This window comes from Meriones unguiculatus, chromosome 19 (assembly GCF_030254825.1).
Source record: "Meriones unguiculatus strain TT.TT164.6M chromosome 19, Bangor_MerUng_6.1, whole genome shotgun sequence".
Taxonomy (NCBI): Eukaryota; Metazoa; Chordata; class Mammalia; order Rodentia; family Muridae; genus Meriones; species Meriones unguiculatus.
Window position 1 is genome coordinate 9,926,991 of NC_083366.1, and position 15,368 is coordinate 9,942,358.

General features: G+C 36.5%; 1 protein-coding gene across 1 annotated transcript in view; it reads right to left on the minus strand.

The window, feature by feature from the left end:
* The window catches only part of Malrd1 (MAM and LDL receptor class A domain containing 1), a 744,773-nt gene that overhangs the window by 179,480 nt on the left and 549,925 nt on the right, over positions 1-15,368 (minus strand). The window contains exon 32 of the mRNA XM_060372547.1: positions 6,659-6,819. Coding sequence (XP_060228530.1) covers positions 6,659-6,819 — 161 coding nt within the window. The remainder of the gene's footprint in view (positions 1-6,658; positions 6,820-15,368) is intronic.

The window sequence follows — 15,368 nt, forward strand, 5'->3', positions numbered from 1 at the left end:
TGTCCCTCAACTGAAGAACAGAAAAAGGAACTGGTACATTTATATAGTACTCAGCTATTAAAAACAAAGAAATAAAAAAAATGCATGTAAATAAACAGAACTAAAAAAGATCATCCTGAGTGAGGTAACCCAGACCCAGAATGTATGTACTCACTTATAAGTGGATATTTGTCACATAATACAGGATAACTACACTACAACTTACAAGGATGGCCCAAGGGAGGATGCATGAACAATAAGAAGGGGAAGTAGAATACAAAGAGGAAGTGCTCTAAGAGAGGGAACAGGAGAGGAGAGTAAATGCTGAGGGAAATGAGGGTGGAGATCTCATGTGAGGAGAACAGGGGAGCAGGGGTAGGGGCAGGAAGACAGAGGTCATGCAGAGAGAAGAGAAGCCATGGCCTGGGACATCTCTGAGACAGGCCTATGACAAGGCAGATTTGTAAAAGTTGGAGACCTATGACAAGGTAGACTTCTGGAAAAATATGGGGGTGACTCTAGTGAAGACACTTACTAGGGGGGACATGAAGACTGAAAAAGAGAAAATAGAGAAAGGAGAATACCAACTCACCCACAAAAGCTTCATCCCATAATTTTTCTTGCCTACAAGATGTGTAGAGACAAAGACAGAGCAGAGATTGAAAGACTGTCCAACCAATGCCTGGCCACATGTTCGGAATTGGCCTGTTTTGTTTTTATTTTTTCCAGAACCATACCTACTTCCTGGATAAGGAGTCATAATCAGAATATATAGTATAAAATACATTTTCAATAAAGATATTATAGAAACAATAATAATGAGTAAGATATATATATATATATATATATATATATATATATATGTAGTAGATCACAATAGTGTCTTTTTTTTGAAATGTAATTTGGCAGCATGGATTAAAATGAATGGTAGTAGGCTAAGCAAAACAAGACAAGCACTGAAAGACAAATACCACATGCTCTTATTTGTGCACAGAAACTAATAAAGTTGACCTCACAGAAGTAGAGAGTCGAACAGTAGTCAGTAGAGATTGGACAGGTTAAAGAAAGATGGAGAAAAACAAGGTGGTCAACAGGTACAATAAAACAGAAAAGCTGTAGTGTTTTGTAAGATAGTAAGATAAGAATAGTTAATAGGAATTCATTATGTAGTTCAAAGGAGCTAGAAGAAAGAAATTTCTCTGTAACAAGAGGGGAAAGGCTTGAAACACTGGATAGATTAATAATTTTGATTGGGTCATGCACATTATATACATATAAGAAACTATATACCTGCCTGTTGTAAACACATTTATTATACATCAATAAAACATAGAAAAAGCACACTTGCACAGTCTTAACATATTAAGCAGTACCAGTTCAGAGGTTTCTCAAGAAGGTTAACTTTACCACCAAGAAGGATGAGGAAAGAAAGTTCAGTGAGCAACGGAACCTCTAGACTCAGGGCAAACAGTGTGCACATGAGTAAAATCTCTGAAATGTTAGCAATCATTATCATATCAGTTCTATGAGTTTTTAATAACAAGATTTACATGCTAAATGAATATGAATTCCATAGTCTTGAATAAAAACCTAGATTTATGAACTCAACATTAAAATAAAAGCTATTTCAGAATGGCAAGGTAATTATTCTGATATGAACATTAGACCCCTAAGATGTCACCCAGATTTATCCAGTCATCTGTTGTCAAAGAAGGAAGTTTGAAGAAAGAGCTCAATTTTTCTTCCTGAGCAATTATAAATATTTATTTATCACATAAAATATTATGAGGTATAAATTTGATTTTTATTTAATTTTATGTAATATATTTTGATCATATTCTCCCCTCCATCTTCTCACAGATCCTCTTCACCTTCCTAAACACCCATGTTCATGTTCTTTCTCTTAAAACAAAGACCAGAAACAAAGAAACAAAACAAACCTAAACTCAATAAGCCAAAAATGTGCCAAAACAAAACAAAGTTTCTATATATTACACAAAATGTTACAAAGAGTTTAATTTTAAAAGGTACCAAATAGATTTTAGTATGTTTATCCTATATTATATGCCTAATATCCACCTATAAGTGAGTATATACCATGAGTGTCTTTCTGCTTCTGGGAAACCTCACATAGGATGATCTTTTCTAGTTCCCACCATTTGCCTGCAAATTTCATGATTTCCTTGTTTTTAATTGCTGAGTAGTATTCCATTGTTTAAATATACCACAATTTCCGTATCCATTCCTTAGTTGATAGACATCTGGGTTGTTTCCAGATTCTGACTATTACGAATAAAGCTGCTACAAACATGGTTAAGCAAATATCCTTGTGTACTTGAGCATATTTCAGATATATTCCCAGGAGTAGTATAGCTGGATCTTGAGGAAGCGCTATTCCTAGTTGTCTGAGAAAGTGCCAGAATGATTTCCAAAATGGTTGTACAAGTTTCCATTCCCACCAGCAATGGAGGAGGGTTCCTCTTTCTCCACAAACTCTCCAGCATGTGTTGTCACTTGAATTTTTGATCTTAGCCATTCTGATGGCTGTAAGGTGAAATCTCAGGGTCGTTTTGATTTGTATTTCCTTGAAGAACATTTCTTTAAGTGTTTTTGTTTGTTTGTTTGTTTGTTTTTGTTGTTGTTGTTGTTGTTGTTGTTTTGCCATTCAATATTCCTCTATAAAGAATTTTCTGTACACCTACAGAAGCTAAGCAAGAAGGAGGACCTTGGGTAAGATGATCAATCCTCACTCAGAAAGGCAAAGGAGACAGACATTGGAAGAAAGCAAAAACGGAATAGGACAGGAGCCTACAACAGAGGGCCTTGAAAAACTCTACCCAGTAGAGTATTAAAGCAAAGGCTGAGACTCATAGCCAAACTTTGGGCAGAGTGCAGGGAATCTTATGAAAGAAGGGGGAGATAGAAAGACCTGGAGAGGACAGGAGCTCCACAAGGAGAGCAACAGAACCAAGAAATAACCAAGAAATCTAGGCACAGGGGTCTTTTCTGAGACTGATACTTCAACCAAGGACCACTTCTGGAGATAACCTAGAACCCCCACACAGATGTAACCCATGGAAGCTCAGTATCCAAGTGGGTTCCCTAGTAAGGGGAACAGGGACTATCTTTGACATGAATTCAGTGGCTGGCTCTTTGATCACCTTCCCCTGAGGGAGGAGCAGACTTATGGGGCCACAGAGGAAGACAATACAGCCAGTCCTGATGACACCTGATAGGCTAGGGTCAGAAGGAAAGGCAGGAGGACCTCCCCTATCAGTGGACTTGGAGAGGGGCTTGGAAGGAGATGAAAGAGGAAGGATGGGATTGGGAGGGAATGAAGGAGTTGGCTATAGCTAGAATACAAAGTGCATAAAGTGTAATTAATATAAAAGATAAAAATAAAAATTTGAACACAGGCGTCTTCCCAGAGACTCATACTCCAACCAAGTACCAGGCATGGAAATAACCTAGAACCCCTGCACAGATGTACTCCATGGCAGTTTAGTGTCTAAGACGGTTACATAGTAATGGGAAGAGGGACTGTCTCTGACAGGAACTGTTGGCCTGCTCTTTGATCACCTCCCCCTGAGGGGGGAGCAGCCTCACCAGGCCCCATAAGATGACAATGCAGCCATTCCTGATGTGATCTGATAGGCTAAGATCAGAAGGAAGGAGAGGAGGATCTCCCTTATCAGTGGACTTGGGGAGGGGCATGCGTGAAGAAGGGGGAGGGGAGGATGGGACTGGGAGGGGCTTTTGGGGGGATACAAAGTGAATAAAGTGTAATTAATAAAATAAAAATAAAATTTAAAAAATGTTAACAAATGTTTTTTCATTTCATTTCATTCAGATGAATTTGGGGAAATCAAGGTATTAATCATTCTTAAAGTCTCTGTCCTGTGTCCAATTTTCACCTGTGTTTGCATTTAAAATCAAGTCAGAGGCTAGGAATATGAAATAAATCCCAATAATCTCAGGAAACCATAGTTAGGTTTCCCTTAGGACTCTTTGGAAATATAGATTAAAAGAAGACCAGTATCATTTTTAACAGGAGATTCAAATTTCATGTGTCGAGATGTAGCTGAAAGTTCCAAAGAAACTAACATTATCACATTTTTCTATATTAACAGCCAGAAAATGAGCAATAATCAGTTAATTAGATACTGGTATTTTCCTATAATTTGTCTTAGAATCAAAGCATGCTGATGTTTTAATATAAATATAATTATTTTACTATTATAAATATAAACACTTTAACATTCTGATTCTTTTCCATCTACTATTAAAAGTTACTAAAGAGTTCCTAGCCTTAAACGTATTTGTTTTTCTCGTGTCCTTTTAAGGGCTAGGATAAGAGCATTTTGGTTTTTACTACATAATTTAGCATGAAATAGCATGTTTAATTTTACCTGAGCTTATCAACTGTATAAATTATATTGATTGCTTTAGTGCTATCTGCTGAATCATATTAGCATGTTGATACAATTTAGGCATGCTGTGTTTGAAAATAATCTCAGTATGGTAGTGAAGAAATGTCCTATTTGTTGTTTGTGGGCATTGTTTTATCCAAAGCATATTGATAGTCCATGTTAAATCAAGCTATGCACTCTCTGCCGTGACTTCTGATACCAACCTTTTTCCTTTGAAACAGATTGAACACTAATGTCTCTACCCAATTCATACATGAAATATACACCTAAGAAATGGTATTAGGAGGGTTTGGGAAGATCAAGGTCATCTTATGGAAACTGATATGCTCAGGTTTCTGTACCGTCATAACCCTTCGAGTAACTAATTACTATGAGAAGTTCCTGGCTCAAGTAATGGAGGATCCAAGAATTAGACAATGCAGGTCTCTCTGTCTTTCTTTGTAGCACACATATACAGGCATATTTATTTTTCTCTCAAGTCTCTCTTCTCATGTGAGAAAGATGCTCTAAATTATATCAAATAACTCCAATCCTTATCAAACACCTTGCAACTTCAAAACCAGAAACAATCTCAAATGCCAAATGAGATAGAAAAGACAAAAAATATTCAACAAAAGTCACTTTGTTAATCAGGCCCACCAAGACAGTAAATAAATAAATAACTAGATAGATACATAAATAAATAAATAAATAAATAAATAAATAAATGACTGTCTTTAACATCACCACCACCATCATTATCACCATCATCATCACTACCATTTTTTCATGTTGACTGCCAATTTCTCCCCCAATGAAGACTGCAGGGAATATAGAAGTATTCTTGATACTGCTGCTTTCTAATCTGAAACCATGAATCACCCCACAACAAGGTATCACAAATCAAGTCTGAGACAAACATTTGGAGTTTAGAAGCACTTTGGAGACACATGACTAAATGCTATGGGCTATCTATTGGGTACCCTAGGTAAATGGCTAGTCAACTGCTCTATAAAACATATTTGGGTGTTTGTTCTGAAGGGAGGAGGATAGGGAATCATGTTAGTAAGTAAATAAAGACTCTTTGCTTTCATGAGTAATAAATCACCACAGAATAAAAAGATGAATGTGTGGTGGTGGAAATTAGCCTCTTGGATTTATTATAAATGTAAACTAGTATTCCAAATTACTATGTATTTTATGTAGAAAATATGAAAAAAAATCCCAAATATCAAGGTGTTTCACTGACTCATGTGTCCCTCAACTTTCTGAATGGGCTTTCTTTGTTTCTACTGGTTGCCATTTAAAAACATACTCTCAGAGAGTAGGAAGAAATATTTCACTTTCTTTGCATGTTTGTGTTTTTACTTGGTGAGAGACTATGTTTTTCAGTGACTGGAAGTAATATGGATTTTCTTCCTTTTTTGTTTTCTCTTTTAAATTTTTTTTTTAGACTTCAAGGTTGCTAACTAGTGGATGATAGATTTTTGATATAAAGATTTATGCTGATATAGGAGAGGAGAATTTGCTAAACTCTTTTAGGTCTCAATTGCCTTATTTTAAAACTTGGAAAATAAACATATATTCCACATTAGGTGAATATTTAAATCAAAATTAACAATATGTACAATGTGTTTAAAATATCTCCTGAAAGACAGGAAATATTTATCAACAGTTGTCACCACTTCCTAGGGACAGTGTTTGAGTTAAAATTGATAAAATTTGTCACATTGGTTTAAACAATTAACTGCTAGATCATAACACTGGGTATTGTGTCCAATACTTTTAATTGAAAGTAGATCTTAGAATTGGTTCATCATGGTCAAACACCTCAATCTTTGATAAAACTAGAAATATAAACACTGTCATTCTCTCGGAAAGACTGCTGTTTTATAGCTGGAGCAGATCCAAATTTAAATTTTCAAGTCTGCTTTCCCTTTATTTTGTTGAGGTAGAGACTTGCCTCTCAAATCACACTTCATTGTCCTTAGACAGGTCCTTAGTTGTAAATGCACTTACATTCTACTCAGACTCTTTTACCTCCAGATACTCTTCTAAATAGCAGACACCATCAGTGAGCTAAGGTGGCAGCCATCAATGAGCTTAATCTTGATCGGTGAAGATGCCTCGAAGTACTGTATGCTAAAGACCCACAGCCCCAGGACAAGATGAGAAATTAGTGATGCCACTATTGGCAGCATGATTATAAGGAAGGGGCTGAACTTATTTGATGAGTATTTCCATGGACACAAATTCGTCTTCATCCATACCTTTAATATCCCCATAATATGGGGATCCACCATGTAGAACCAGAACCGAACAGTACACATGCCAAGGCTTCCTGGAAAAAACTGGGAGGTAATGATTCTTGCAGTAGATCCCTCTTTGTTGAAGGCAGAAGCATTGACATACAAGAAATGCCGACCGCTACCTAGAAAAGATTGAGAAGAGGTTTTGATTTTCAGAGAAACAATATATTTTGCTGCATAATACAGAATGTGTTTAAAGCATGCACAAATGCTATCACCTCAAGCACTCTCTCTTTCTCTCCTTACCCTAACACTCTTAATAGTATTGAACTCTTGCAAGTCATCTAGAAATAGCAGTTAATTCTTCTGAACAAAAATGTGTTGCTATGGTCATCTAATATGCAGAATTCATTTTTTTCAGGCATCAACTTTATGTGGACTTTGAAAGGGAAGTACTTTTTTTTTCCAACACCGGCTTAAAGCCATAGCATTTTGTATGTTATAAATAGTGAATAGGTACAAGCACAGTGGGCACTGGGGCCCAATTGATGTGGAAACTTTTTCAGTTCTTTCTTCTATACTAACATGGTAGTAAGATATGGCCACATTTGTAGCAGAATGTGATTCTAAGAATTCTTACATAATCTGTTCACTGATGCATGTATGTATGTATGTGGGAGGGCGGGGGCTGGTTGCCTGTATACACATATGTGGAAGATAATGGTTGATAATATATGTATTATTTTATCACTCTTCACCTTGCATTCTGATACAAGGTCTCTCACTGAACCTGGAGTTTGTCCATTAGGCTAATTTACCTGACCATCAAGCACCACAGAGTCTCATATCTTCATGACCCGTAGGTTACATATACATACTACATATATTTGGTTTCTAAGGGCTAGCTGGGGATTTGAACTCACTCCCTTGTGCTTGCACTATCAGGATTCACTTGACAAATTATGATTTTCTGGTATTAAATACTAATATGTTAGAGGTAATTTTTTCTTTTCTGTGAGGAATGTTATTATGATATATGTTCCTCTTCATCCTTAATAATATTTCTTGCTGCTGTGTCTTTGTTTTTAATCCCATGTTCATTTGATGAGCATCGTTCCCTTACCTTTGATCTGTCTTTATATTAAGTATAGATTCTGCAGAGATAGCATTTTGGTCTTTTTTCCATGCTGAAAATGGCTTTCTTTTAATTGCAGAATCTGTACTATTAATATTTATTGCTATAGCTGAACTGATAGAACTGGTTCAGTATCAATAATAACTTTTCCCATTTTTGTACTCATTGTTATTTGTTTCTTTTTCCCCTTCCACTTTTACTATTATGTAGCTTTAATTAAGAATTTTGTATGATTCATATTTGTATCTTCTCTGTGTACTAGTTGCATATCTTGTAAAAAGCACCTTTGCTAGTATCTAACTTTGAACTTGCAAAATATAGTCCGACAAAAGCATTCCTTCAAACACCTGCATACCACTTCACGGGTGATGAAAGTGAGTACTGTCCAACAACACATTCTCATTTAAATTAACCCAGCTTCCTCACATTGTTGAACATTTCTCTTCTCCAGGAAGGTTTTAATAAAATAGTTTATTTTAAGGTCAGACTGCCTTGAGAGAACACTGTTCATGGATGTTTTCATGACTGTATTCTCCTCCTCTTGTGAAAGCTGACAGAACTCCTATTCTTGTATGTGAAATCCTGGTGGGAAATTCAGAGTAGATGTTTCCCTAAGACTGTCCTCTCTGTGTTTTATTTCCTAAAGGATTCCATATTGAGCCCCCAGCTCCTAACAATCAAGGCTTAGCTGCCAAACCCAGTTCCCACCGAGGTTCCGGCCCAAGGTTTCTATTTTTGCATTTGTGACACCTGTGCCCGCTCCTTTCTACTTCATGGAAGCAGCAGCTGTTCCCATGACCTCTGCTCTCTAGTGGATTATGAAAAGCTAATGTTTTTAACTGTCCAGCTTGTTTATTGTTAAAAGGATTGCCACGTTTTCTCAAACCTCCTGATATGCTGGGTAAGAAAGGGAAATAACTTGCTTCTATTAGTAAATCTTCCTTGCTGAAAAATCTCTTCTATCACTTATGATGCTTTATGAATGTTTATTTAAAATAAAGCCATGAAGAAAAATATCTAGAAAGGCTGTGTGGCATACACCTGTGATTTTAGCCTCAGAAGATTGAAACAGGATTATACCAATTTTGAAGTCATCCTGGGCTGCAGAATGAGAGCCTGTCTTAGAAACTCAAACCCATTAAATCCAGTGGCTCACAAGACAAAACAGAAAGACAGGAACACAAGAAATAGACTTGTACAGAGGAAGGGTGGGTAACAGGATTCAGGAAGAAAGAGGAGAGGAAAGGGCAAAGATGAGAGTAACCAGAATGCATTATATGCAAGTGTGAAATTACCAGGGGACAAATTTAGCAAAAACAAAATCACAACCACCTTCAACAAATAAAAAAGAAAAAATATAAAACTACCACTCAACATAAAACAAAATAAAAAAGCAAAATAATAAAGGAAGAAGAAATAGCTAAGAAATATGGATACGACCCAAGAATTGTCTTAAAAGACGTTTTCTCAGAATAAAATAGTAAGAATTGAGACAGTGTGGAAGTTGTCTTCCTTTACAAGGTCCCCCATAGGGTATCACACGTGCTACTGTATTAGGAAAAATAAGCTGAGTATTTTGTTTAAGCCACAAGAAAATATATTCAGATTTTATATTTTGTTTGAACAGATTTTATCATTTGGAAACAAAAATTATGTGTGGCTTACACAGCCAACATAAACTTGGACTCCCCCTATAGCCACTAAAGTCAGTGGCTTGTTTTTGAAGATATACTTTAATTATGTACTATCTTTAACTAAACAGAAACAAGTACGCTGCCTCTCATCTTGTTGCCTTTTACACACATGGAAATTTCCAGTGCCTTTTAGCCACATGGACTATTCTGGCACTATCCTGTACGTGAAGAAATAACTAATGAATATGTCTGGATAACGCAATTCTAGGTTTTATCATTTAGTTCCTAAATGGCATAGATTGCAAGGTAAAAATGAATATGTTTCAATCTCAAGCTTTTTCTAGCTAAGTTCTAATATGACATTGAAAGTCAAATATTTAGAGCCCTAGGAAAGGCAGCAATTGCATTCACGGATGCAAATGTAATCAAGTTTACAGATAGGAATTGAATTCTGATTTAAAACATTGCATTTCAGTGTATTTATTCTTCTCCCTGTACACAGAAGGACCTCTATGGGGGCCCATCCAAAGGTGTATGGACAACTTCCAGGCAGCCTTATTCCCAAGGAAGAATGAATCTTCCTCTCAGCAGTCACCAGAAGCCAATGCTCCTCTGCTGGCCTTGGGAACTCCCAATCCCCTCTTGCGTTCATGTTAAAATTCTGACTGTGAATGCTAAAAGTCTTCTTGTGTAGGAACCACACAGCCCACATGTCAAGTTCAGAAGTCAGCATTTCACATCTCTCCTCTCCACCTGTCCAGTTCTTACATTCTAGACCCATTCCACAAAATTCCCTAAATTGTGAGTAAGGGAGTGTTCCACGCACTGCAGAACACTCATTTATGCTTCATCCTTGACCACTTAGGTGTATTTGAATTAACCACTACCCATTGTAAAAAAGGAGCTTCTCTGAGAAAACCTGAAAGAACAAATCCATCGGTATAGACAAATATTTAGAATGAAGTTTGGCAGCATGATCATTTAGCAACACCACAACAGACATGGACTTTTGACCAGATTAATAGTGCCAGGCACAGAATCTCCTCTCCAGAGCAGGCTTCATCTTGAATGAGAAAGTAGCTGGTTATTTCCATAACCTCGTCATGCCACTAATGCATCGGTGGGCACCACCTTCCACACTGTAGCATGCAAGGGGAATGATAAGGTCATTGACATCTTTTATCTCTCATCAGTCTAAATGTGCCTTCTGGCATTATGTAAGCTAGTCAGCATGAAGAGAGGTCCTGAGCAGTCTAAGGTTGAATTCTTTAGGCACTGCCTATAAACCACCGGAGTGATCAGTAGTAGGGTCATCCATCACACATGCACACAAACTTAGTTAGAGGGGATACCAGAGCAACATCTGCAAATGAAAGGAGATGGGAACACTCAAGGCTAAAGTTTTTAGGTGGTAATAGGTGGATTAGGAAGAGAAGAGGGTAAGGGGTGGGGTCTCAGCACAGCTCAGGATAAACACTGTTTTGTGAAATTCAACAGCAAAACTTGCAAGCAATTCCAATTAGGAATCAGGGTACCCTGGGCTGAGTTTTCACAGTGTACTATGAATACTTTGTTCTAACTTACATGCTAAATGAGAGTTTTACAAAGTCCTACAGGAGAACACAGATATGAGAAAGCTGACTGCTGGCTGAGGTATTGATGATGTGTGTATGAAAAGGGACACAGTTTGAAATGAGAAAGCCGCCCGCCTGCAGATTCCAAAGCTGCTACTTGAAATTGGTTCTTTGACAAACTCTATTGGAAGACTTCACCAATAGAAATTTGACCAAGACAACTTGTTACATTGCCACCTTTTTCCCTCGAAAGTTAAAAGGTAGAAAGTTGCTTTGACTCTCAAAATGATTAACATGAGTTTTCCATAAAATGTCCTGTATCAGAAAGTGATGATTCCTTACACTGAATATGCCTTCATAAACAGAGCCATCCTTCAGCTACCAAGCTCAGGATACCTTCAATGTCAGACTTTTACCAACATTCAGTTGCTGACTGAAAGCCACATATTAATATTACTAATATCTAGAAAGAATCCTTGGGAAAAGGTCAGTGTAGACTCCCTAAACAGTTAAAAATTTATTACAGACAAAAATAAAACCCTAAAGTCTCAACTGCCAGGACATACTTAGAATTTAATGGGAAATCATTAAGCCTGTTCATTTCCATTACTTAGATGAAGCTATGCAGAATGATCAATAGCATCCAGGGGGAAGTAATTTCAAAAGCAAAATTCTTTGATTATTTGACTTGAAGCTGTCTAGCATCTTCCACCTGTCATCTTAAAATCTTTGCACTACTCTTATATGAGATCCCAAGACTCTCAGCTCATCCTACACAATCTGTCATAGTCAAATTAAGTATGACCATGGTGCAATATTCCGAAAGATGATACTTAGTAAGTACTTCTAAATTTTGTTCTTCCTAAATATTTTCTGCACACTTTCACTTCAGGACTTTATAATTTCAAGCTTCTAAGATTCTTCATGCAACGATTCACATGTTTAACCAATAATTAGTAACAATCAGGGATGGATACAGCTTTCCCAGTAATATTCACCTCTGGTTTTTAACAACTATTTAAGGAACTGAAGACAGTTTTGAAAATTGGTGACCACTTAATGTCAAACTTAAGTAGAATATATTCAAAATTGAAGTGTGCTTTGTTCAAATGACAATAATTTCCCATTGCAGGAGAAACAATATATTAAATACTTCACACTTCATGGCCATTCTTGTATGAGCAAAAAATAAAGAGTCTAAAATACCTTTTAGATACGAGAAGCCACCATCTTGTATTTGAAAATATTTCATTAAATTTTTTGTGTTAAATATAATAAATTTAATATTTTAAAAGGACAATTAATATTCATAAAGGAATCTATTTTTATAAGTCCTCTGTCCTAAGAAAAAGATAAAGAAAAAGCATACTCATTTGCTTCCTGGTCAAATCATAAGAGACAATTTTTTTTCACATTAAATGATCTGAATTCAGACTTAGGTTTAAATTGGAGGGAATTTTCCTCTTTTTTTTCCTTCTTATAACATAAAGCTGCCTTATGAGTTTTTTCTATGGTATTTAATATGCTTCTCTTTCAAAACAGAGAATTCTCTCCGCTTCAGAGTAAGGTGTCTGGCTCTGCATCCTGTATAATTTCTGCCCATCTCTCACTCTAAAACAGAAGGGTACATAGTGACAATGAAGTGACCTCAATCTCTTTCTGTGCTTCCATTCTCCTCCCAGATTTCTGAGCTCCTGGCAACTTGGGTCTGCAATATTTCAAGGGTACGAAATGTAAACACATCTGGAGCCCAGAAGTTTTATCAAAGTTGTCAAAACGTTAGCCATAACCATAGCATCTTGGAAGTCAAGTGAAGTTTGGTATTGATAGAAAAGGGTGCTGTCCTTATTTTATTTCCTTTTGTCTCTGGGGACTAAAGTGACTAGATTCTGGTATTTTCTTTTCTCTAATGTGTAGTTTCAGTCATAATTCTTTTGGGAGAATGATTATTGAGATAGGATACACTTTTTAACACAATTTTTCTTTTTAATGCTACTTTTGTTACTGTATTTTTTCCTATAAAATTTCCATTATGGGATGTTTTAATCAGGTGTGAAAATAAAACTTCCCATCGTGGTACACTAATAAAAGGTAGATTATTCTAATTTCTAACTTTACTGATTTTTTAAGTAGTAAAGAAAGCTCAGTTACATGATCAACGACAAACAGATGATGTTAGCTGACACTTGTAACAAATGTAAACAGAAACAGGATTGTGGGTTTCTAGTCCTCATATTTAAGGGCTGAATAAGCCATTTATGTGCCACTTTCTTGTCAAAATATCTTGGGACTGATGCATTGACAGAATAGCATTTCTGTGGCCTCATCTATTTTCTAATTTGAGAATGTGAAGAAAACTGTTCTATAGTCACATAACAAGAAAAAAACTAGTAAAATAAATGGAAACCCATTTCTTTTAAAATTTCTTTTAAAGCATAATTAGTAACTTGTAAAAAGAATCCACCTTCATTTAGATTTAAAATGGACTTCCCCTGAAAGAGTGTGGAGTAGCATGACTGTTCCCTTTTGATCTGGACGTGATATCAGGTTCTTGTGCTGGCTGTGGAGTCGGCAGACACTTTGAGGAAGACTGACCAGTGATTCATTGGCACTAAAGCCACAGATCTGATGTAAATCCCCACTCTACTGTTCATTGGGCATGTGATCATGAAGAGCCCTATTTAAATTCTGTAAGACTCAGAAGCAATAAGAGATAATTACCATAGGTACTTTTTTCTCATGAGGTTGTGGAAAATTTAAATGATATACTACAGGTAAAGTGCTTAGAACACAGTTGCAAATTAGTGCTACCCTCCTGGGAAATTTAGAGAAGAGTTATAAGCTGATTCTAGCAGTTGGGATGAGTTCATAAACTATGCATTATGATTAGATAGCTAGTGTAAGCATGTAATGTGTCTTTCATTTTTACTGGAGACATGATAAGGTCTAATAAACCAAATATGACACACACAGCATAGAATCCTGCAATTAAGGTAGCACCAGGTTAGGTTTAGAATGAGTATGGGCTAAACAACACAGGTTTAAATGCAAATTTTTATATTCATAACTTTGGGGACATTGTCTCCGTCTCTACTCTGATGTGCAGTATTCACCCCTTGCTGAGTGTTAATACTAAGAATGCAGAGGGATTGTGGAGGATTAATATGTGTATGAAACAACATATTGAAAGGCTGGGTAGTTCAATGAGGAGCTAAAAGCAGGCCTCCTTAACTCAGAACAAGGAGCTGTAAAGCGAAGGCCTTTCTCTTGCACACTTATTAAGAACAAACCTGTAGTGAGGCCCAATCGTTGCAGCAGGAAGGAAGACACATCATTAAATGCTGAGAAAGTTATACAAAGATAAACTACACTGCGGCTAGATGGACAGACTGATCCTTCCAATGTGGTTCTCAGTGCTGTATTCAACCAGGACCTTCTCTGCTGCGATCAGATGGGTTAGAAACCCTTTCTGTGCATTCACTTCCTCCCCGTTAAGCCCCCGGCACTTCCCTAAGGATTGAAATGGGAGAGCGTAATTAAACCAGCGTGTGTCCAGAGCGTGGTACTCTGAACACCGGACTCACAGGTCCATCAGTATTTGGCACGTTCTGGTTAGACAGATCCAACGGTCCTATATAATCACCATATTGTTTGATTCTGTGTGTGTCTCTGTTTGTGCACATGTGTGCACACTTCTGTATTCCTGTAGGGACCCATGTGACACAGGTTGCATAGGGTGGTTAGAGAACAAATTTGAGAAGTCACTGCATCCACCATATGGGGCTGGACTCAGGTTGTCCTGCTTGGCACAAGCACCTCTGTGTGAGGAGACATCTTGCTAACTCTATAATTCTCATTTTAGTTTAAATCAGGATAAAATGCTTAGTATCCAATAAATAGACTCTTTTTTATTACATATTTTATTAGAATGTGCTTCCTCAGACTATTTTTCTAATTTTTACATGTTTCAATGAAATAAAAGTAAGTCAGGGGGCAGAAAAATAATAAAATACAAATAGGAGAAAATGAAGAAAAAAACTGTAGTATTTTAATGTAGTTAATACATATAATGTTTTAGTGTCGATGTATATAAATCTTATTATATGTAACTCATTATTCTGGATATAAATATTGCTCGTGAGAAAAAAATGAAATAACAATTCTTCTAACTGTAAAGAAAGTCTTTCCAGAATAAGTTAGATGTGAACAGCTCTAAAAATTACATAGAAAAGATGAATCTGTTAAAATTATCTGAAATACATTCACATGGAGTTAAGATGATTTCCCATGATCTCAGACAAATTATGGAAAAGTGTTATCTAATTCAATAAGGGAAAATATTCAAATAAAATCAAGACTGTGAGCCATGATGGGCTGGCCAGCCCAGT